The 23,750-nt window shown below is 42.3% G+C and overlaps 1 protein-coding gene across 1 annotated transcript in view; it reads left to right on the forward strand.

The window, feature by feature from the left end:
• Nucleotides 1–13,587, forward strand: part of KCNK10 (potassium two pore domain channel subfamily K member 10) — a 101,649-nt gene extending 88,062 nt beyond the window's left edge. The window contains exons 5-7 of the mRNA XM_030558970.1: nt 5,534–5,720; nt 8,622–8,764; nt 11,097–13,587. Of these exons, the coding sequence (XP_030414830.1) occupies nt 5,534–5,720; nt 8,622–8,764; nt 11,097–11,720 (954 nt within the window). The 3' untranslated portion in view covers nt 11,721–13,587. The remainder of the gene's footprint in view (nt 1–5,533; nt 5,721–8,621; nt 8,765–11,096) is intronic.
• Nucleotides 13,588–23,750: the final 10,163 nt, after the last annotated feature.

The following is a 23,750-nucleotide window of genomic DNA, read 5'->3' on the forward strand; positions in this document are numbered from 1 at the left end:
TGTGTCTGGGGTCTTTGTTTTCTGGCTGCCTGCTTTCTCTGAGCTTTGGAGAAGTAGTTCTGTTTTCTAATCTTCTGTTTCTAAGTGTAAGGACAAAGAGATCAGATAGTAAGTTATATGGTTTCTTTTCTTTGGTATTTGCATGAATATAAGTGCTGGAGTGCTTTGATTTGTATTCTTTTTGAATAAGGCTGTTTATTCAATATTCTTTTAAGCAATTGCCCTGTATTGTGTCATCTTAATACAGAGAGACCATTTGTATTTTTTCTTTCTTTTTTTTATAAAGCTTTCTTTTAAGACCTGTTGGAGTTTTTCTTTACTTCAGAGAAATTGAATCTGTACTCACCAGGGAATTGGTGGGAGGAAGAAATCAGGGGAGATCGGTGTGTGTTGAATTGGCTAGCCTGATTTTGCATTCCCTCTGGGGGAATAGGAAAGTCCTTTTTGTTTCCAGGACCGGGAACGGAGAGGGGGAGTCACTCTGTTTGGATTCACAGAGCTTGTGTCTGTGTATCTCTCCAGGAGCACCTGGAGGGGGGAAGGGAAAAAGGATTATTTCCCTTTGTTGTGAGACTCAAGGGATTTGGGTCTTGGGGTCCCCAGGGAAGGTTTTTCAGGGGGACCAGAGTGCCCCAAAACACTCTAATTTTTTGGGTGGTGGCAGCAAGTACCAGGTCCAAGCTGGTAACTAAGCTTGGAGGTTTTCATGCTAACCCCCATATTTTGGACGCTAAGGTCCAGATCTGGGACTAAGGTTATTACAGCCCCCCCCACAGCAGTTCCCCCCCTCCACCCTGAAGAACCTCCCTTGCGGCAGCTCCCCACCCTCCGCCCTGAGGCACCACCCACCACGCCAGCCACCCCTGCTCCATGCACTAGCACGAGCACCCTGAGCACGCCTTCGCTGCTTCACTTCTCCCACCTCCCAGGCTTGCAGCGCCTAAGCTGGTTGGTGCTGCAAGCCTGGGAAGTGGGAGAAGTGTAGCAGCTCATTCCTGCCCCATCTCCTCCCCAAGCATGGAGTAACTGCTTCACTTCTCCCTTATTTGCTCCAGGCGGCCCTCCCCGTGCTCTCCTGCCCCAGCTCCCTCCATCTAAATGCCGGTGGCGACCGGGGCGGCCGAAGATCCAGCCGCCGTGGTCACTGCTGAAGAAAATGGTGCCCCCCAAATGTCAGCACCGTAGGCGACCGCCTAGGTTGTCTAAATGGTTGCACGGCCCTGCTGGTTACCCTTAAGCCAAAAACACAGCTCCCTTAAAGCAATTCAGCCTTGAGCTCCCACCCAGACAGCCAAGGCAAATATAAGGATTACTGAAAATCTTGTTCATCATAAAGTTTTACCAGTCCCAAAGGATCAGACACATTACCTGCCAGGATATTGAATATTTCAGATCTCACACAAATACATGCACAACCAATTCTATTAACTGAACTGAAAAATGATTAAAAAGCAAAGAGAGAGAGAGTATTGTGGTTAAGAGGTCATTATACATACAGGTATGAATAAAGTTCTTAGTCAGTTTCATAGTAGAGATGGTGAGCTGCTGAATTGCAAAAAGTTCTTTCCAGAATCCGTTCATCAGGTTATAATCCAAATAGGCAGTTCATATACAGTGTTTATTCAAATTATTCCATGAGAGTTAGCAGGGTAATCCAGAGTGGAGCTGAAGACCTTGGTCTTGCAACTCAAGCTTCCCCTGACCAAGCTTAAGCAGATCTGAGATAACAGGATCAGGGCCCTAGAGTTCTTTTATCGATCTCTGGCAGGCTGTCAATAGCCTTTGGACAGGAGGTATTCCTTGGGTGAAGCATTGTGGCTTTGAAATTAAACCTCCTATTTCCTATGTATACACAGGTGTCTAGTTGCATTAATCAGCATAAGGTAATTATCCATTAAACAGTTCATAGATAGTTTGCTATAAACTTCAAAGAGAAATATATACAATGATATTACATCCAAGTTTCATCTAAATGTTAATATCCCCTTTTGATCTCTCAGTTAATAGAGTATAGTAATAGACAGGAATGTCTGGTTACATTGTTAACCTCTAACAAGATATAGGTCACTGGTTCTAAAACTTTTGTACTGGTCAGCCCTTTCACACAGCAAGCCTCTGAGTGTGACCTCCCCCCCCTTATAAATTAAAAACATCTTTTTATATATTTAACACCATTATAAATGCTGGATGCAAAGCAGGGTTTGGGGTGGAGGCTAACCGCTTGTGACCCCCCATGTAATAACCTCACGACCCTCTGAGGGGTCCCAACCTGCAGTTTGAGAACCCCTGATATAGGTAAACAGAGAGAAATACAATCACTATCTTCGAATTCTAAGGAATGGCCTTAATTACCATTTATATACTTTTCTAATATGTCTTTAAAGGTTGAATTTGCGTCATTTAGCTTGCTAGTCGCGTAACCCAGTCTGACTCTGTGTCACACCATGAGACGGGCTTTTGACTAGGATGTTAGTCCATACTGTGAAAAAAAAGTTGAGTCTGCCAATCTACTTGTATACTGGATTCCAAATGTTATTGTTCAGCAAATAATGTAATGGGGGCAAAGGGGGCGGGATTTGCTTTTGTGCTATTTTCACTAGCTCTAAAAATGATGGGCCTGAATCATCGTTGTCCTTGTATAATCATTTATGCTAATGCACAGTGAATGTCCATTATTATTAATCTGGTCTGGTGGCATTTCACCCTTGCTTTGCCCTGGTGTAAATGGTGGTGCACGGTAGTAGTGAATCAGGCCTGATGGCTCTCCATCCAGTTGTGTGGTGTGCATTACCTTTATATAAGTGAATGGTCATTTTTCATTTCTCTTAAAAACCTTTGGCTGTGTTTATTGTCCATGAAATCGAGGGATTTATAACGCTGGCTTGAACAAGCAGATGTCCCAAGTGTTTCCTGGTCCTGATCTGTAACAACCAGAATCTTCCAGTTATTGTCCTATCATAAGCAGAGACTGCATTGTCACTCACACTGAAATGCATGCTGACGTGGACATATGGGGACTAGAGAGAGAAGCACCATACTTAAGTTTACTTTACTAATATTACACAGCTGATCTAAAGCACTTTTTAGCCAAGGATTTCCCAGTACTTTACAAACATTCCTCAACCCTCAGAACCTTCAATGCGAGGTGATGAAGTGCTCTTATTCCCTTTTTACATCTGGAGAAACTAAGGCACAGAACATTTAAGTGACTTGCCCAACTTGCAGTCGCCAAGCTGGGAAATAAATCTCAAGGTCTTTTGCATGGGGCAAGTTTGAATGCAGGTCTTCCAGGTTGAAAGGCTAGTGCCATTTCACCAGTTAATTTTTAGATGTTCCCACTTCTAGTCCTAGCCATATCAGCTACACATCATACAAAATAGTAGAAAGTGGAATCCTGCAGTTCTGGGTTTATCTCAGCGAGAAACAATTCCTAATGAAGTTATATTGGATTTTAATGTTTTCAGAAAGCTCCTTAAAGCAAAATAATTCCCCAAAGGAAAAAATAGAGAGTAAGTTTAAATACTCTAGCATTGTTTATCTGCTTGGTACTTGAGTAGTGATTTTTTTTCAGGTCTTGCATTGGATTAGTCATGTTTACTGTAATCTTTTTCTGTTAGCTCTCTGAAAATAGACAAAGGGTAAACATAAGTGTTCAGAAAAATAAGTGAGGGGAAGAATAGCATACAATATCTGTTTTAAAACGGCATTTATGAGACATAATGTATTTAGGCTACTACCTGGGTGTTGTCTGCTGTGTCTCATATTCAAGCAACCTTTCACAATTTAGCTTTGCAGGCTCCAAGGAAATGCAGTTTCTACTCCTTCTGCAAAGAGCAATAGCACTGTGCACTGGCTGGTTAGATTGTCCAGTTTAGTCCATAGCCTCTAGGGATATTATAAAGACAATTTCTGAAACCTTATTTCCTTTCTAGATGATCTAATCTGAAATGAGATCTCAGTTCTAGGTAAAGGCACATAGTTTAGAGAACTAATCTGAAAACATGTAACATATGAAATTTAAATTGGAGTTTAAAATAACCTACAATAGACCAGTGGTTCCTAGATTTCTTGGACTGTTGTACCAAATTCTGAGTTCATTTATAGCATAGTGAATTTGGAACATTTGCACTGAAGTCAACAGAGTTAACTGTTGATGGTTGAGATAACTGAAATCAGAATATTGACCTAGTGACCTCAGCTGTATCAACCAGGGTTGAAAAAAAATAATATTACATCACTGATGTAGGTATTTAATTTACAGCAGCTAGAACCTTCTTCCTCTCCCTGCTTAAAGGCTCAACAGCATAGTCTTACCAGGGCCGGTGCAACCATTTAGGCGATCTAGGCGGTTGCCTAGGGCACTAGGATTTGGGGGGTGCCATTTTCTTTGGCAGCGACCACGGCGGCCGTATCTTCGGCCGCCCTGGTCGCTGCCGGCATTTAGGCGGAGGGAGCTGGGGCAGGGGAGCGCAGGGAGGGCAGCCTGCAGCAAGTGAGGGAGGGGCGGCACGCAGGGGAACTCCCTGCCCCAGCTCACTGCTGTCCCACCTCCTCCCCAAGCACGCCGTGGCTGCTTCACTTCTCCCGCCTCCCAGGCTTGTGGCTCCTAAGCTGATTGGTGTTCGTGCTCGTGTGCAGAGCAGGGGTGAGCTGGGGTTAGGGGGGTGCCTCAGGGCAGAGGGTGGGGGGTGGGGAGCTGCCATGGGGGGGGCACCTCAGGGCAGAGAGAGGGGAGGGTGCAAGGTGGAAGTTTCACCTTGGGCACGAAACAGCCTTGCACTGGCCCTGAGTCTTACACAGATACCCATGCAGTGTTGCCAGCTCTCACAATGTTATCTCCAGTCTCACGATATCTAGTGTTTTACTTGGAGCCACATCTTTTGAAGTCAGGGGATTACATGAGAATTCCAGCCTTCATTTAAAAAAATAGTGAGTTTTTAGCCCTCGCGGTTGTTGTGGAAAGCTGGAAGAGTGCACTCTAAAGACTCAAAAATCAAATAACCCCCCCACAAGTATTATTATTCAAAATGTTCATGATTTTTAAGCCAATTTTATGATTTTTTTACACCTGACTCATGATTTCTGACTGCTTGGGGTTGACAGTACTGGTATTTTGTGTGTGTGTGCGCACGCATGTATGTATGTATTCCCCATTAATTTTTCTGAACCTGCAATGGATCCTTAGCTACTCCAAGTCACAATCTCATTTGTTCTGGAATGTGGAGCCCTCCAAGCTTCATGTAAGTTAGCACACATGCCACTGACTGGGAAATAGGTAGCAGCATTGTACTGGAGCCCAGCACAAAGGGTAGATGTTGTGGAGAGGTTCAGCCTAATATAGATCAAAAAAGGCAAAAGGACCAGCACCCGCACCAGCAGGAGCAGCAGTGCTTTGGGACCAGGCACAACAAAGATTGTTTTTAAGGGCTTGTTTACATGACCAGTTCTGCAATGTATGTTAAATTCAACAACTGGGGGAAAAGCATCTATAATCTATCAAAAATGTATTCTCTCTTGTTGTTCCCTTTTCTAGAAAAAACAAGTGAGTCAGACAAAGATCAGGGTGATCTCCACTATCCTCTTCATCCTGGCAGGGTGCATTGTCTTTGTGACCATCCCTGCAGTCATTTTCAAACAGATTGAAGGATGGACAGCCTTGGAGTCCATTTACTTTGTGGTCATCACTCTGACCACGGTTGGCTTTGGCGATTTTGTAGCAGGTAAGTAATCTGAGCATTGAAATGTCACCCTCAGTCTAGTGGTACCAGGTAGAAGTGCCTTGGCTCCAACACATTTTTCTAAAGTGCATAGCAGGCATTTAAAAACACGTTGAATTCCACTGAAAATTATTCCGAATGTCTTCATCTGTGTCACTGTGCAACTGACAAATAACACATAGCAGTACAAGCTAATTTAAAATCCAGGTGTCCAGTCATCTGACGAGCACAAGCTCTGAGCAGTGTAAGCAAAATGAGTATCTTCCTCTTGGAAACTCTTACTGTCTTTTATCATGCTATGAATTGTGCATGAGTGAAATTAATTTCCTATTGAATTCAAGACATCTGAATTGTATTAGTGTCTTTTGCATCACACTGATAAAGGCTTTAGTAGGTGAAGCAAGTAGCTCAGGGGATGCACTGATAAGACTTTCCCATTGGATGGCCATGTGTGAGCTGTGCAGCCCAATGAGCTGATAGATGCTGTACAAAAACCTCAACAAAAATGTTGATACTGCAGCCATCCCATTACGGAAAACTGACATTAGAAGTGAAATGGGACTGAGGGGCGTGCATTTGAGTGTTATGTGGATACGGTGTATTTTCTGGGATGAATGCAGTCCTAAACAGGTACCATAAATATTCATCCCCATCAATTATCAGCAAAGGGGCTATCCTGGGATTGGTGGTCACAGAAGCTTTGCTGAGGAAAAGGTGGTTAGAAACCGAGAGGCATCTGTTCTCCCACTGGTATGTGAGCTCCGTTCTCATTAATGTTTACTGGCTATAACAAATGTGTTGAGATGCGTATGGATCCCTGTGTTGCAAAGAGATGTACTATGCAATTTGTCCTGTTATCTCCCATTACACCAATGAAATCTGAGTGAGTTAAAACAATTCAAATTCAACCAATTGGTGACCAGCTTGCTTGCTAAAAGTTGTTCTTTTATAAACAGTCCCCTCACCCTCCCTTTCTTATTTTGGTAGGGAAGACATGAGTTATCTGTGCAGATGGGCCTGAATCAAACCCCAGATCTGAATACACCTGAACTATGGGAAAATTCAGATCCAGATCTGAATTTTTTGACTTTGGTCCATCTTTAACTATTTGAATGTGAAGAATATTGGATAGAAGAATCCACTGATGGTTGGGTTTTTGTGGTATCATAAGAAGGTAACCAAAGACATTTGGGTGTTTCACAATATTTTTCCTGGGTCTGTGGAAGTTTTTCTTCGTTGCTGTTATTTTTTTAATTTAATTCTACAATATTGGATCTTTAAATCTAACAAAAAAAATCTGACAGCTAAAATGGCCAGAAGAATAAAATCCGAAATCATTCAGCAGCCCGCAGCTGATATTTTACTAGAACCAAATGGAATGTAACCCACAAGCCTCAAGGATAATCTCATGATAGGAGCATTGGAGCAGGAAGCAGATTTGTGGTTTATTTCTGGTTTTGCCACAGATTTCCTGTGAGACCATGAGGAAGACTCTTTAATCGCTCCCTTCCTCAGTTTCCTTATCTGTAAAGTGGGCTAAAGATACACTCCTTTGAGGTAAAGTAATAACAAGGGAACTGCACTGATTTATGCCATCTGAGAATTTGGCCCAGTGTCTCTGTAAATTGGAAAAAGGGTTTGCTGTTGCTGGACACAATGGAAAATCTGATAGGCTGGGAAAGATAGTGTGGCACTCCATCCATTGCCTGGCTATTCAACGTGACAGACCACGGCAATCTACTTTATAGAAAGCTTCCACTGAGACATGTGTGACCAGAGTGGCCTCATTATACTATAGCAACCCCACCTCCCTCTGGTTCATGTGGTGGAGGACTGGAAAGGCAAAGTGATTCACAGTGTGTATGAAGAGAGATTAGAAACAAAAACAATATTTGGGTCCTTGCCAGCATCTGAATGCCTGGGCTTTCAAGGGAGTGTTCAATCATTGTAAGTACACTCATGCTCAGGCTGGGTAAAACTCATTTTAAGGGCTCATTAGAATGTATCAGATTGCAAACAGCCTGTAAAAGCTCAGGGGAAAAACATTCAATTGTAACATGGGTTGTCAGTGGGGAAAAATCCTGTGTTCTGTCTGTGGCTATAAACATATAGCCATGTAACACTGGAGTGCATCTTCCCTAAATAAAATGAAATATGCTAATTATTGGCCAAAATGTAAAACAGGAAAATTAGATTCTTTATCTGTATTGAAACTGTTTAAGATAAAACAGAAAATAGAACAAGTGAAGAGCCCAAATCCAAACTCTGGATCTAGATGGCCCTAAATAGTCAGAAGGGTCCCTCTTTCTAGACTGGACCAGGTCAAATCCCCAGATCCAAACAGGCCTCAGCTTTATGGAAGTTGGGATCCTGATTCAAATATCATGTTTCAGGTTGGGCTCATGTGTAGAATTTAGTGAAATGTGCTTCAGATCAAAATATTTTCCATAATGTATATCCTACAGGGGGTGCTTTTACTAGTCTATCACTGTTTTAAATATAGTGTGTGGAATATCAGAAAATGATATTCTCTACCTGTATTAGGCTTAGTCTTTGAAAAGTTGTTTGTGCCCTTAAACAAGTATTAAAACTGGGGATCCAATGGCTTCCTCCACAATATTATTTAATGCAAAGAAAAAATGTACGGAATATTCTGATCAACCACACAGCAGCAGAACATTAAACCATTTTAGGAAGGGTCTAAGTGTAGGAAGGGACTTGGGGATTCCAGCTATTTCTCAGACCAGACAAACTTGTAGTCATTTCACAGGACAGAAGGAAGCTGCTAATGAGAACCAGGAAATACTTACATGAGTTTCCATGAATTGTAGAAGGCCTGGTGTTAAATATTTTTGCCATCTCATGGTTCCTATGCACAAATAGAACCATATATGTTTATTTCAGGGGGAAATACTGATATCCATTATCGGGAGTGGTACAAGCCCTTAGTCTGGTTTTGGATCCTTGTCGGCCTTGCCTACTTTGCTGCTGTCCTGAGTATGATTGGAGACTGGCTAAGAGTTCTATCCAAGAAGACAAAAGAGGAGGTATGACTGCTAGTTGATCAATGATTTTTCACTTTATAAGAGAACTTGAAATGCCAGACCACTGCTGGCCAGGGAGGGATGGTCTCTTATTTGAACTAATGCTAAATAATCCCTTGTATTTACCCTTTTGGCTGCTTCTTTTCAAGCCTCTTCCTTTTTTGTATTCTAGTGTGTGACTTAATGGCTCTGATCTCTTGATCCCTTCATGAGAGAGGGAGAAAAAAAGGAATTAATTGAATCAAACTCTATGTCATTAGCGTTATAGCCCTATAGAGTAGGGTGACCAGACAGCGAATGTGAAAAATCGGGATGGGAGTGGGGGGTAATAGGAGCCTATATAAGAAAAAGACTCAAAAATTGGGACGGTCCCTATAAAATTGGGACCTCTGGTCACCCTACTATAGAGACCATATGATACTAGGATTTATAGCACTATCATTATAGAAAAAGAGAAGAGAGCCTCCACCACAAAATCAGGATCCAGAATTTAACTTCCTCTCATTCACAAAGGACTGGGGATTCATAGATTTTTTTTTTTTAGGCCTGGAGTAACTATTATGATTGTTTAGTCTGGCCTCCTGCACAACACAGGCCAACATACTATTTCACCCAGTAATTCCTACATCAAGCCCAAAACTTCTGTTTGAGGTATAGCATATCTTTTATATTTGACCTCAGGGTTTGGATCAACCTATTATAAAGCAAGAGTCAAACTTTAATCTGTGGTGGATTTTGAACCCCCCTTCCCCTAAATTCAGGGATAGTGGTTCAGAGTCAGGGTTTCAGTTCAGGCCCATCTCTGTGAAAATGAAGTAGAAATGTCAGTAGAAAGATACTGTTAAAAAACAGAGGAAACTTTAGCCACTTTTGTCAAGAGCAGTTGGTGTCCTAGTACCACTTGCCCTTAGTTAATTTCAGCCAAAACACTGTCCTCCACAGTTCATAGGGAAAGGAAGACAATATCCTAGTGACTCACTAATAATCAGGGTAGAAAGTGAGGGTAGCTGCTTTGGCTTCAGCATTATACTATTAAGCATAATTTCACCCCTTCTACATCCCAACAAAATCTACTTTGGCAGATTAGTTAGGGAATGCATAACCAGCAAGTAGTTTGCCTAATTAGTACTGCTGTTCATTATCAAGAGTTATTTGTGAAGTCAGCTGAGTCATCTGAGGCCAAATGTGTCTCTGGTGTATCTCCAAAGACACAAAGTGAGATACATTATGGAAGAATTTGGTTTGTGTTGGTGGGCTGATCAGATGCAATATCAGCTTAAATCTATTCTCTTTTCAAGTTGGACCTTGGGAAAGGCCTGGATGGGCTTCAACATCAGTTATTCATTTCTCTCTCTCTTTTTTTCTGTGTCAGAAGAAATATTTATACAACACAGTAGCTATGTGAGCTCCCTATTCCAAAGTCATTATTCTGTAATCATGTGCCTGGAGCTAGAAACATAACATAACAATAAATCTCTTAGGGACATTTGAATGGAACTGTATGGCTCCTTGAAGCACCCACAGGGAATTTCCCAAGTGTTTTCAATCCTTGTGCTTTAGGAAACAAACTGATCAATAGCTGGTATTTGGAAGAAATTCCAACACTTTGGTATATAGTATTTGGATAGTTCAAGTGAAATATGGAGATTTTTCCACTTTCCGTTAAAGACTGAAGCATTGGTAACTTTCTGAGACAGAATATCCAGACTAGATGGACCATAGGTTTCTTCCAGTATTTAAAATAATTTAATAAGAATATAGATTTTACCTAAATTAATCACTGCAGGGCACAATACAGAACCTTCAATGGGATTGCACAGGTGTAATTGTGATCACAGTTTAGGAAATAGATCTATATATAATTATGTTTATGACATCTCAGTTATTAAAGACCTCAAAGCCTCATATGGAAAAATCCTTGGTTGCTGATGGTTCTTTGAGTTGCCTGTCTACCTGATAAGTGCACAGAGGTTATCAATCAGTGGTTTTATTGTTTCCCTAATGAAGAAAGGGTTGATCAGAGTGTGAGAGTATCCTTGTGACTTGCAAGCTGGACATAAAATGTCCACTGGTGGCAGCCAAATGCAGGAAGATAAACAACATACCTATGTGGGATTCAAATTGTAAGCCAGTCTAGACATAGTATGATTAAAGCTGAGCCTGATGCTAACACTGCCAAATTTTGGGGAAGTCTGGTGCAGTCTCCAGCTCCAGATCTAGTCTTTTCAGCTCTGACCAATCTCTAATTCTATGATACACAGTAAAAATGTGTGTTATTATTCTACAGTGAGAATTTCCCTCTTTCCTTAGCATGTTTTTGTTTGTTTTCTGGAAGGTTGGTGAAATAAAAGCCCATGCGGCTGAGTGGAAAGCCAATGTGACTGCTGAGTTCAGGGAAACCCGGAGGCGGCTCAGCGTGGAGATCCATGACAAACTTCAGAGGGCAGCCACCATTCGGAGCATGGAACGTAGGCGACTAGGGCTGGACCAGAGGGCCCACTCACTGGATATGCTCTCTCCGGAGAAGCGCTCTGTCTTCGCTGCCTTGGAGACGAGACGCTTGAAGGCCTCATCTCAGGAAAGCATCAACAACAGACCTAACAACCTGCGCCTTAAAGGGACAGAACAGCTCAACAAGCATGGGCAGGGGTCATCTGAGGACAACATTATCAACAAGTTTGGCTCCTCGTCCAAGCTGACCAAAAGGAAAAACAAAGACCTGAAAAAGTGCATCCCCGAGGATGTGCGGAAAATTTATGAGACCTTCCGACACCTCTCCTTGGATGAAGAGAATAAGGAAGAGGAAACTGAGAAGATGTGTAACTCAGAGAGCTCTTCTAGCACAGCTATCCTGACTAACTGTATTCAGCAACACTTCGACCTGGAAAATGGAACCATCCCCACTGAAACCAAAGAAAGGGAACATGAAAACAAAACGTTACTTGAAGACAGAAATTAAATGTAAAAGATGCTTGACTTTAATTAACTTATGTTAGTGTTTTTATATATATATATATATATATATTGAGACACGTGCCTTATACAGACTCCTTATTCAGTCTGAATTACATAGCATTGAAGAATATTTCACTGTGCCATAATGACTGAAGCTTGCTCTGCCAAAATGAATCAGAAACACAGCACTGGAGAATGGCAACAGAAAGCAACACATGGGGAGCTTCAGCCTGTGTAAGATTACAGTGGCAAAATGCAAAGGGAGAAACTTGCCATGGCAATACAATTGGAGTGCTACCACCGTGGCATAACATTTGCAAAGGACAGCTATGTTAGAAGAACCTGTGGGAGGGTGAAAAAAGAGGCGAGAACTGTATGTCTTTTAAATTGATCATGGCTTCACTCAGTCTCCCACTGGCGATTGAAAAGAGGAGAAATGATTAGGATGAACTAGCAACTTTCAATAAGGCTGAGTTTACATTTTGGCACGTGGTCCAAGCTAGATTTTTTTTTTTCATTTTTAAAAACAGATTCATTATCTTTCTAAACTCCAAAAGCATGTCCCTGGACTTGGAATCCAGTTGGACATTGGTTGTGAAATCCAGGCAGACGTATTGAAGGATTTGATTGCTTTTTTCATTTAAAAAAAAATACAAAAAAAAATTATTTTCCTTTCCCTCAGAGGAAATATCTGATATAAACTCGCAAATACTGAAGAAAAAGCAAGTTCAAACACTACATGGTTTAAAAGAGGGGAAAAAAAAGATATATATCATGTTTTGCTTGACGCATCAAATAGTGGGCCAATTTTTTTAACAATTTTCTTGTTCACACTTTATATCACTGAAGGAAGTTCAGTTTTAATGCTGTAATACTACAGAGACAGAAAGAAAGCGATAGCCTTTGCTTGATGTCAGCAACTGGCTGTTCCCTGTAGCCAAATTGAAATTTTAAATAATAGACTTAAGAGCATTTACAATACTAAAATGGGGACCAGAGCACCCTTAGAATCTCAGGGCTGTATGTCCCTTTTGGCGGGTTAGGGTTTAGACAGAAGCTGGTCATACCCTCCAAAAATAAACAAACAAAAAACCCTAAAACAAAACAAAAGTTAAAAAAAAAAAGAAAATAACCAACAAAAACTAAAAATCAGAAGATAATAAACTATGATGGAAATAGTTTAAGTGCTTATAGCTTTAAGTGCCATTAACACCACCTTATTTTGTAACTTTTAAAATAAGTATTTTGAATAATTTATTTGATTTCTTTCCCTTTCAGTTTATTTTCTTTGTTTGATATTTGCTTTCTCTAAGTCCCTTTTCTCCATAGACTCCGAACACAAACTCTATGTGTTTTGAGACAGACAACGAAACACAACCAAACTGTTGAGAGTTTTGTATCTGTCGCTGTGACTGGACGTGCGAATATTGGAAGCACAAATGTCTCCAGACTTCAAAGTGAACGTTAAGAGAAAAGACTGTGAAATAGTTCATGGGAACTGCAAACAACACTGTGGCCTGGTGCATTCAGTCTGTATGTGGTGCACTGCTTGCCATTACAAACAAGAGGTTTTTGCATGCTGGAAATGAGACATACATAATTGCACAATTTATCCTCCCCAATCCCCGCTCTTCACAAATTCCTCAAATTGCCCATCATGCAAAGTACTCCAATTCTAACAGCATTCCTTGTAGGTTTGCTGCCAAAATAAATGTGGAGATAGGCTCCAGACACATTTTGAGTCTTTCTGGCTATTCATACAACCAAGCACTTCCTAATCATGCGGGCAAAGATTTTCAGAAGTGAGTGCCAGTAAATGTCTGCACAAAAATGCAAACATAATTTTTGTTTGCATTTTCTGAGATATCACGTGCAAATGGACACTAAAACATTTGACTGGTCATTTGCATACACAGTTACCATGGCTATGAATATGTACATGGTAATTGCACATGAAAATTATTAGTGTGCATATTTGCATATGCAATTATTTGTGCACAATTTGCAGCTGTGAGCTAAAAGTCACTGCTGCTGGAGGCAAAAGGAACTCTGAGTATGTCCTTTCCTTACAGAGTCACAGCACCTGAAAAATTGTGTTCTAAGTCAATTTGGTTATGAAAACCAGCTGTCCTAAAATTAAGGACGAAAAATCACTGGTTGAGACATTGCAGTTATTTCAGACTGGTTTAGCCCAACAAGATCAAGTAAAAATTGGATTTTGCTTAGTCCCCTAATGAATCTGTTAAGATACAGGGCTAGATTATGGCTTGTGTGGAGGAGCCTTGCTCTGTAGCCTTTCTCTGTAGCCAGAGGCCTCAGGAAGCATTGTGGCTGGTTCAGCTGGAATTCCTCCTGGAGGCTCCAATGGTGCACATATCAGAGCAGCAACTCTGCCACCCTTTGAACGGGTGCAGTGTGCACTCCCTTTTCTGACAGGTCAGTGTTGAGGGAATATGGTCATGGCGATGCTCAAATCCCAGACCTCCTCACTACAGGGAGCAGGGTCTATCCGAGGAATGGAAGTACTTTTGCCCTCCTCCCACTCCTGTGGACACATGCAGGACCTGAACTGAATGTGGGCTGTAATCAGGATTCTGACACTCACAATGCTGCTTGCAAACAAATCCCTTGTTATCTCATTCTGAAATGAGTCATATCATATTGTGTTAGCTATGTACATCCCAAATAGATGAATTACACAGAATTCTGTATCTGGACCCCCTAATGTTTATGTTTTTCAGATTTGGGGTTTTATGGAGTTAGGAACTAGCTGCAAAAGTCAGATCTGGGTTTGAATTCCAAACAAGATTAAGGGATGTTCAGATCTGGGTCCTTCTCTAATTAAAATGCTGTCTGGAAATCCTATATTGCACTTTATTTGTTTGCTTTGCTGGAACTGAAGGAGGATTCCAAAAGCACAGAGTACAGATGTAACAATTCATCTTGCTTAGCGAGTGTAAAAAGACAATAACATCCACAGTCTGATCTCTCCCCTAAACCATACAGTACGAGCTGTAGAAAAGTTCCCTGCAAATAAGAAATAAGAGTTAGTCCTACAAAGTGCATTTACTCTGTGCAGGAAAGTCAATGTCATATCAGCCATTCTTTCTAGTACTGCCCTCCTCTTTCCCATGTGGTCAGGCAAGCCGACAGTTTGGGGAAAGTCCTGGAATGTACATCAGCATAAAAGCTTTAAATGAATGGAGGCAGTGTTTATTGGCCAAATTCAGATCTGGCGTAAGCAGGCACTTCTCTACTGAGATATCAGACTGGAGGATCTAAAATGTATTTTGCCTCTCTGATTCCACGATGCTTTGTGTTTACTGTTCACGTTCTAACAGTATCCATGTCTCCCCTCAGTTGTTGCTTAGCAAAGCTATACATAATTCCCCAACTGATATTTCATTAGCGACTGTCTTCGGTATCTACCAGTTTTGAATGCTTTTGATCCAGGGACAAAGGGTGATGCAAGCTAAACTCCTAGTGAGATACTAAGCAGAACATTGGGTGGCCTTTCACATGAAAGACATCGCCTCAAAAAATAGAGAGCTCCATTCCCCACTCCCGTATTTGTGAAACTTGCTGAGAAAGCTGCCAGTCTTGTCTATTAATAGGGATCCTCTCATCTGATTGCTTTCATGGTCAGGCATTGCACATTAAATAGTTTAGTATAGATTATTTGGATGATAAGTTAGAGAGGGTGGCAGTGACTGCACAGGAAGCCAGACTGAAATTTCTAATCAACTGATCTGACGTCATAAAGTCTTAATTCACCTCCTCTTTTTTTAAAGCACATCCCCTGTATGCAGCAGTTTGGGAAACTGTCTCAGTTGAAGCCTTGACTAGAAACTGGCTAAAATCCCTGTTCTCTTGTTTTCATAACTATATAAAAGCTTTTAATGTCATTTCCGGTGGAGTTGTTGCACTATTCTTGAATGTTTTAATGAGATATAGGCAGAACCCAAACCCAAACCCAAACCCATACCTTCAGGTGGCTGGTTCCTAGCAGCTCTCCCAGGATTGGAAGAGCAAAGGGTTGACTTAAATCCACTTTGCTCCTTCCTGCTGTACTGAGCACACCATGGCTAGGCATGAGAATCTGGCCTTAAACTAGTAAGGAAATTGATTATCTTTAGCCACAGTCCCCGTATCCAGGAAGCAGAACCAGCTGCAGGTTTTCCTGCAGATTCTAGCCCACTCTGCTCCAATTCAAATTCACTCTGGTGCAGGAGGGTTCTGATGTTTTCCCGGAGATCCTGCTGAGACACTAATAATTGTTAGGATATTACAAGCAACTGGATTGCCAGGTGGCTCCATTCCACTCCATCCCTGGCAGTATTTGCATGAGCATCTGGCTGTTTTGAGAAAGGGTTTTAACTTCATCCATGTGAAATTCTCCATGGAGTTAATTCACCCTTTCACAGATTATATGGGTTATTAGAAATAATACCTATAAATAAATGATGACAGTGATTTACATTCATTTGATCCCATTTTGGGTGTTGGGGTGACATTATAAATCACCTGATCTTTTGCTGTCTGGGTTTATGATGTCTTCAGAAACTCTTGGTGGAGTTATGTGCTTGTTCAATCAGTGCAGCCCCTCCCTTGTCTCTGTGTTTTACACGAGTATTGGTAATTCAAGAGTAGTCTTGCTCATGTCCATTTCTAACCCAACACCATCAGTAAAATGTGGGCTGGAGCTGGAGCTTTCTGGGAGCTGCAGGATCCTCCCTAAACAAGTGGATGTAAAGGAAATGAAAAGTAGGGCTGTGTATCTGGATTGTGACAAACCCCGAGAAACCTGCATTTCTCTGAATGTGTGTTGTTGTATACATTGTTTATGGACTTTTTGGCTTCCAGGGTCCATTTATGGTACCAAAATAACATGAGATCTGCTTCCCATGCTTTTTCCACCATCCAGAAGAAAAATACCATGTAAAGACCAGAGTTTGCATTATTTTGCATATTATCCTGGAGAAACAATAGTGCCTCAGTGATGTGCTTTCGAGGAAAGTGTGTGCCAGGATGTCACTTGGAGCCTGGCTGATTCCCAGGATTTTGGGAGAGTCACTAGAGGTCTGTTGTGGCTTTGGATCTGCTATTTTTAAAACCCATCTGTAAGGTGCCATGCACACTTCATGATATGGCATATCAGTAATAAATACAGCTCTGTAAGTGAGTCCTGAGGCAATAAAATACCCAGAGCAAAAAGGAAACACACATAGAAATCAACAGAGCTACTTGAAACGCAAAAATATTCCCCTAATCCACAGCAAGCAGCCAAATAAAGAGGGAGAAGACCGTAGGTCCAGATCCTCATAGGTATTTAGGCACCTAACTCCCACTGATTTCAATAGGAGTTAGGCACCTATATACCTCTAAGGATCTGGGCCTTAGTATCTTTTTCTCTTTGTCATCTCATTGTCATCTCATTTTTCTCATTGACATCTCTTTCTTTTTCAGTGATATGATGCAACTATGTAATCATGCTGGCAAATGTTGCATCATATTGAACTCAGATACTATCAAGGTACCAGTGCTAATGCCAAGCTGGAATAATCTTAAGGGAGTAGAGACATTCTGTAGCTGAGCTAGATCATGTTGTATTGAATAAGTCACATTAATCACAGGTCCCATTCACGCTGCTTGTGGGCACCCGGGAACAACATGCGTTTTAAATGGTTTTAAATAAAACCCTGTGTGCACACACTTCGTACTGAAACTTCTATGCAGTTCTTGTACGAAACTTGAATGGTGATGTCCCTCGCCATATGTAGTTTCACTTTAAATCTCTGTACTATCCTATGGCAGTATGCAGGTCACATATCGGCCTAGTGTTCTCAGTATGAAATATAGATGCCTCTTATTTAGCAGAAAAAGGATATCATTCTAGCAGGTGCCTGTCTAGACAACTGGGCTTTGGCTTTCCACTCGGAGCTCCTGAAGGGTAAATCACTAGCAGGTCACCATCAATTTGTGGGTGTGTGAGAGCGAATATTTTTGTCTCCAGAATCTATTCTGCCCACACACATTCCCTCCTCATAAGAACTGTGGGCTTGAAGAGAAAAGCTTAATGGCGTCTCATGGTATATGCAAACCAAACGTACCAGCCTTCAGTCTAACTCTTAGCTATTTCACAGAACCCAGAGTGATGAAGTAGATTAGCAGCTCTAATTAGAAATGGGGAGGATTGGCTTCTGGATTGGAACTGCCTCACAGTTTGAGTGAGTTCAGATCCAGTGTCCCAATTTGGAACCATGTGATAGATCTGGGCTCAAATTGCAAAGTTCAGATTCAGATGTAGGTTTTGAATGATTTTTGCCAGAATTCCAAAGGCATTTCAGTCCGATGTTCTGGACTGAGCCAAGAAGGACTGATCTGGAGTTCTGAGATCTGGATTTGATAAGACTTTTGGGGGGATCTGCATGTGGGATTTGGATCCAATTTGTCTGTTTCTGGCCCATTTCAGATTATAGTAATAATTAAATGCACTTGCAGAGATATTCTACCTGTTTGCTTTTTTTCTCTCTTTCTGTAAGATTTCATGGTGCTTAGAAAGGCATTTTCAAAAAAGGATGGAATTCATAAATGTCTTTAGCGAGGGTACCAAGCAGAATGTGCTTGTACCGTCTCAATAAGTTTTGCTGCTATTGTCTTTGTTTTATGATGTAATGTTTTTCAATGATGGAAAAAAATTGCAACAAAGACCTTCTGGAGGCTACAAACACTTTTCCTGTTGTTCTTTCTTTCTCAATTGTTCAAACTAACTCCTGGCAAAGACAGAGGTGCTGCGATTAGGGCACTGATCTTCCTTATGCATACAACCATGGAAATCAATGTTTAACTGAAATTATCAGCATCATCTGCTTTGCATTTTCCTGTATACCCCAGTCTTTGTGTGGCAGAGTAATGCACATAGCAGTGGTGGTGGGAGGGCATGATATGAAGAAGGAGAGATGACACAAAACTCCTCATATGATGGAAACTAGGTCAGTGCTTTGTAGAGGAACCCCTAAAATTACAAGATTATGGATGGTTCTACATGTGACATGTACAGGAGCAATTAATAGGTAAAGGAGCCAAAGGTCAGAAATTTTTAGGGATTAGAGATATGCTTTCCAGGAAAGTACATACCAGGATATCACTTGGGGACTGGCTAATTCCCAGAATTTTGGGAGAGTCACTAGAGGTCTGTTGTATTAGTTTACATGGAATAACTGGGCCAAAAGTGTTAACATAACCTAGTCACTGTCGAACATTAAACAGTATTAAACAAGGTCTGGGGTTTGATATACAGAGACATCAGTCTGCTTAATACCATCACAAACATACTATAAAATTCCAACCATAGGGTCGAATTTTATTCTTTGAAACACATAAAAAGAAAAAGAATAAAAACAAGATAGAGAACATTGAAATGGAAATTGATTGTTTATGCAAAACAAACAAAACCTATCAAACTCCTTTTGGAGACAGTGAATACTGGTTAAAGTCTGTTATTCAGTCAAGCAGTTCTTCTTGGTGGGAGAGAAAGGGTTACTTTTATTTGATCAATTCTGAATTGAGAGTGACAGTAACTTTCCTGCCTTAGAATAAACAGATAGACATTGAAAGAAGAGAAGAGAGAGGATAGTAAAGGTGGGGGAAATATAGCTTTTGTTGATGTTCTCAGGGACACAGTGCAGCTGGTCAGTCACGGATGGATGTATTGGGCAGGCAGGTTGGACACATCTGCTGCTTTAGACCCAGGCTCACCTCCCTGTCAGGAGTATCATCTGGTTGGTCTGGTCAAGTCCCTCTCCATCACTGGGCCTTCTAAGGCTGAATAGAGCTGGATGGACTGTCTCATCTCACCATGCTGGTACCATGCAGTACAGTTGATTTCAGGATCGAGTGAAAAGTTTAGAGAAAGAGAGACATAGGCCAGGAAGAAGATGGGGGAAGAAAGGAGCACACAAAGGAAGGGAAAGGCAGAGCAGGATCTCACCTGTCAAACTGGGATCCTGACTGATGCAGGGATGATGGTCAAAAGTCTGCCTTCAAAGCGTCGTGTCATGGCAATAATTGTTCCACTGCAGCCACGGTGATGATAAAAGTTCTTGTTGTGTTCTCCCACAAAGTCTTTTTTAAGGACTACAAACAGACAATGAGTGGAATCCTCCATACTCTCATTATTTTGTCCACCAAATAGCCTAATTTCAGACACATCAATTTTGGTTCCTTGATTTCCACTCTTCTGCTCTCTTGTTTACCAGGCATAATCTTAAGAGAGTCTTTGAGTGGTAGTCTTAGGCCCTTTCTGTTTAAATTAGTTCAGTCTTTCTGTCTCCTCACATCTTTTCTTAAACAGTTTTATATGACAGATCACTGTGACAATTCATAACCTTTACCCACTTTTCACTAGTTGAGCTTACAATTAGGATAAATTTGTAGGTTACCACAACAGATCATTATGGCTGATAGGAGGGAAAGTTGCTCCCTCCTGGGAGGCAGAGTAAAGGTCAGGACTTGCAGTGAATCTTGATTTGCTTCTTTGCCTCCCGCTGGGTGTTGCCTGATTTTCCCCAGTCTGCCTTCTAGCTGTGATCTGTTTTTCCTTGCTGTTGTGTTCTGCCTCCATTGTGCTGAGAAGCAGAAGCAGAGGCTAGTTGTTCCTGGCATGCAGTCCAGCCCCTTTCATGCAGGCAGGGCATGTGAGGCATTTCCTGGCACTCACAGAGGGTTGAGACCTGGGAAGAGTTGGTGGAGACATTTTTCCTGGAAAATGGAGAAACTAAGGACAGGGAAGTGTGGTAACATTGAGACATCTCTATCCCCTTTTAGGACCTGAGTGCAGGGTGCTCACAACGCAATGTTCTCTAAAGCAGGATTGGCTCAGCATGGTTTGATGTTTTACACACTGTCTGCTGTCCTTGAAACAAATAGTTACAATGTGGCAAATCGATGAAAGTTCCATTTAAAAAAAAATGAATAATAGAACTAGGATACCAAAACGGAGCACAGAATGAAGGAGAAGCCCATACAGACTTCATTGCCTGGCCAGGTAGGTGCCAACACGTGGTCCAAAAAGAACTTAAATATTTCCTCAGATTTCATGTCATTTCCACAAAGACTTCTGTAGCTTTTCCTCTCCCATATGGGCTCCCTGTTTTATTTTCTGTCCTTTTGGCACTTCAGATCTGGGTCCTCATATTCTCCTGCTTCCTTGCTGTTGTCCTTTCCTTTGGTGATATCCCCAAGTCTCCTTTGGAAAAATATAATGTCCTTGTTGAACTGAATATTAACTTGGCTAAGATGGATATGTGGGACTTGGGCTGTTGTGCTTCTCTTAATGGACCTATATTGTCGGCTATCATTTCCTTTCAGCCACTGTGTAGCCTCCAGGAAGAATGAATAAAGGATATTGGGGTTTTGTTGAGCCCCAGATTAGGCTTGGGGCCTAATCCTTGTCTGGTGTAAATTTCTGTAGCTCCATTGATTTCACTGGCACTAAGCCAGCTGAAGATCTGGTCTGCAATATCTATGCTGTTAAATTGAGTGGCAATTTGCAAAATACAATTATTGCTATAGATCTAAATCCTGCACCCATTTTTCTTATGGGAGTTTCACAAGAATCAGAACTACAGAATTTGCCCCAGAAAAAGAACAGTGTCAAATGGGCCAATTGTTTGTTCCTACCTTTACCTATGAATTAGAACATTTCTGTATAACTCTCGGTGGGAGGTGGAGTTGTTTAGTTCCTGCTCTATGACTAAAACATGAAAAGATGAGAATCCTAGGGCTGTTACATCAACATGGGAATTTTCAAAGCCGCTGAAACATGACTGTGATGGGGTGGAGTAGGTAGGTCTGGAGGCCTTGTTGCTCTGCCTTACCCTGCCCCAGAAAAAAGCAGAGGAGATGTCCTCCAGGCAGCTTAGAGAGGCTGCAGGGGAACAGCTAATCAGAGGGGCTGCTGGAGAGACCATTCAGGGGCCAAAAGGACCACATAAAAGGAAGCAGCAGATGCAGAGTAGTCAGTTGCTGCTTGGAGATTGAAGAGGGAGGACTGGGTGCCTGGAAGACCAGCAGGACTGTGGATTGCTCACTGCAGCCCATGGGAAGGCTGCTGAGGATAGGGTGCCTGGTAGGCTGGAAGAGCAGCAGGACTATGGACAGGTCAGTGTGGGCAGGCTGAGTCCAAGGGACTGAGTTCATCGCCTAGCCTGGCTAGGCAATGACATTGTGATGCAGTGGTCCCCAACCTTTTCTGTGGGGTGGGCGCTGGACAACTAGCAGCCTAGGAGTGTGGCAGCTGGACAATCAGCTGCCAAAATGCTGCTGTGAAGTCGCAACACCAAGAGGTGTTGCTGCTGAAATTCAGTGGGATTTCAGCGGTAATGCTTCTTGATGTTGGCACTTCTTGGCGGCATTTTGGTAGTTGCTTGTCCGGCGGCCAGTAGGCCCCATGTTGGGGACCCCTGCTGTGATGGGTTATTCTGGTCCGGTTGGAGACTGAGCCCAGGGAGGGCTGCTGAAAGGATAGCAACTGAGGATGCCAAGATGGGCCCCTGTTATGCTGTTGAAGAAGGCAGTGCATCTTGGGAGGAAGCCTTGGTGCTATGGGTGGTGAGGAAGAACTAGAGAATGTAGAGAACTGGGGAAGGGTGCAGTGTTTGTGACCTGACCAGAGAGGGAATGCCTGTGAGAGGTGGGTGCTAAGCCTGTTATGGTGACTTTATAAAACAATTATTCCTCCCCCCCCAATCCAGATTACCTGCCACAATTTCAGGGTTAACTGCACCTCTAAATCCTCCATGGTTTGCTCAAGAAACGCTCCTTTAGAACTCAGGCCTCTGTCCATCAGTCACAGGACTCTGCCCCTAGGTATCTCCCTTCAGAATGAGGATTTAGGCTGCAATTCCTCCTGCCCTTCATTGCTCTTCAGTTAGCTTAGTGCCTGCAGGGTCATGTGCTCTCTTCCTCTCTCAGGGACTAGGCAGGGTTTGCCAGTGACAGTCCAGCCTTTACAAAGCAAAGTGCATTTATTTTTAGGACCAAAAAGAATTAGGGAACATGTGAAACAATAAAAGGTTTATACACATACTAAGGCTTATGAAGTCACTCATCTTCCACATGAGGAATCTAGTCCATGTCATAGTCCTTCCAAACCTTGCAGCAGCTTGTTTGGTTACAACCTCATGTCAGCTGTTGGGTCAAAATGAGGGATTATCCTCCATTACAGGTTGGGCCATTCTACCACACATTCTTTCTTTGTCTCCTGGGCCTCTTGAACCTTGAATATATGCAATTCACCCCAGTTGGTGGCACTTCTCTGGAGTTGTTTACCTGTCTCCGGGTCTGCACTAATTACCCCCCACTGGTTTTAGTTCCTGGAGGAAGCTCAGCACTGCTCCCCCACAGAGCCAGCATATAATGCCTGGCTCAGAGATACAGATAACACTTGTAAAGCTGCTACAGTAGTGTCAAAGATATTGCATCTGTTCATAATATCTGTCACATCACTCTAGTACTGAACTCATCTGCACACCTCACCCACAAGAACTTAGAATTCTGTCTGCTCATCTGAGTCAAAAAATAAGTTTTAACTACTTCTTACTTCTGATATCCCTGCAGAACCAACCTAGCTAGGAAGAAGGGAGTCAGATTCCATTTTTTTCAGGAGCATTACCAAAAGATTTGATTACCAAGTTTTAATCAGCTCCACCTGTGCAAATCCACTGGTTTCATGGAAGGCAGAATTTGGCCTAGTGGTGATGTGAGCATAGGCGGCGGGTTATATGGGCTCGAGGTGCCTGGGCTTCAGGAATATTCAGGGCTGGGGGCCTTGCTCCAGCAATATTTAGAGCTGGGTCTCTCCCATGGCCCTGCCTGGATCGGGTTCCAGCCCCGGCCCCTGCGAGTCTCCCCCCATTGCGTCCCTGCCTGGATCGGGTCCCAGCCCCCGCGGGTCTCCCCCCACCGCCCCGCCCCTCCGTGTCCCTGCCTGGAGCGGGTCCCGGCCTCCACCTTCCAACCCTCCCTCTGCATC

This window comes from Gopherus evgoodei, chromosome 4, assembly GCF_007399415.2.
Source record: "Gopherus evgoodei ecotype Sinaloan lineage chromosome 4, rGopEvg1_v1.p, whole genome shotgun sequence".
Classification (NCBI taxonomy): Eukaryota; Metazoa; Chordata; order Testudines; family Testudinidae; genus Gopherus; species Gopherus evgoodei.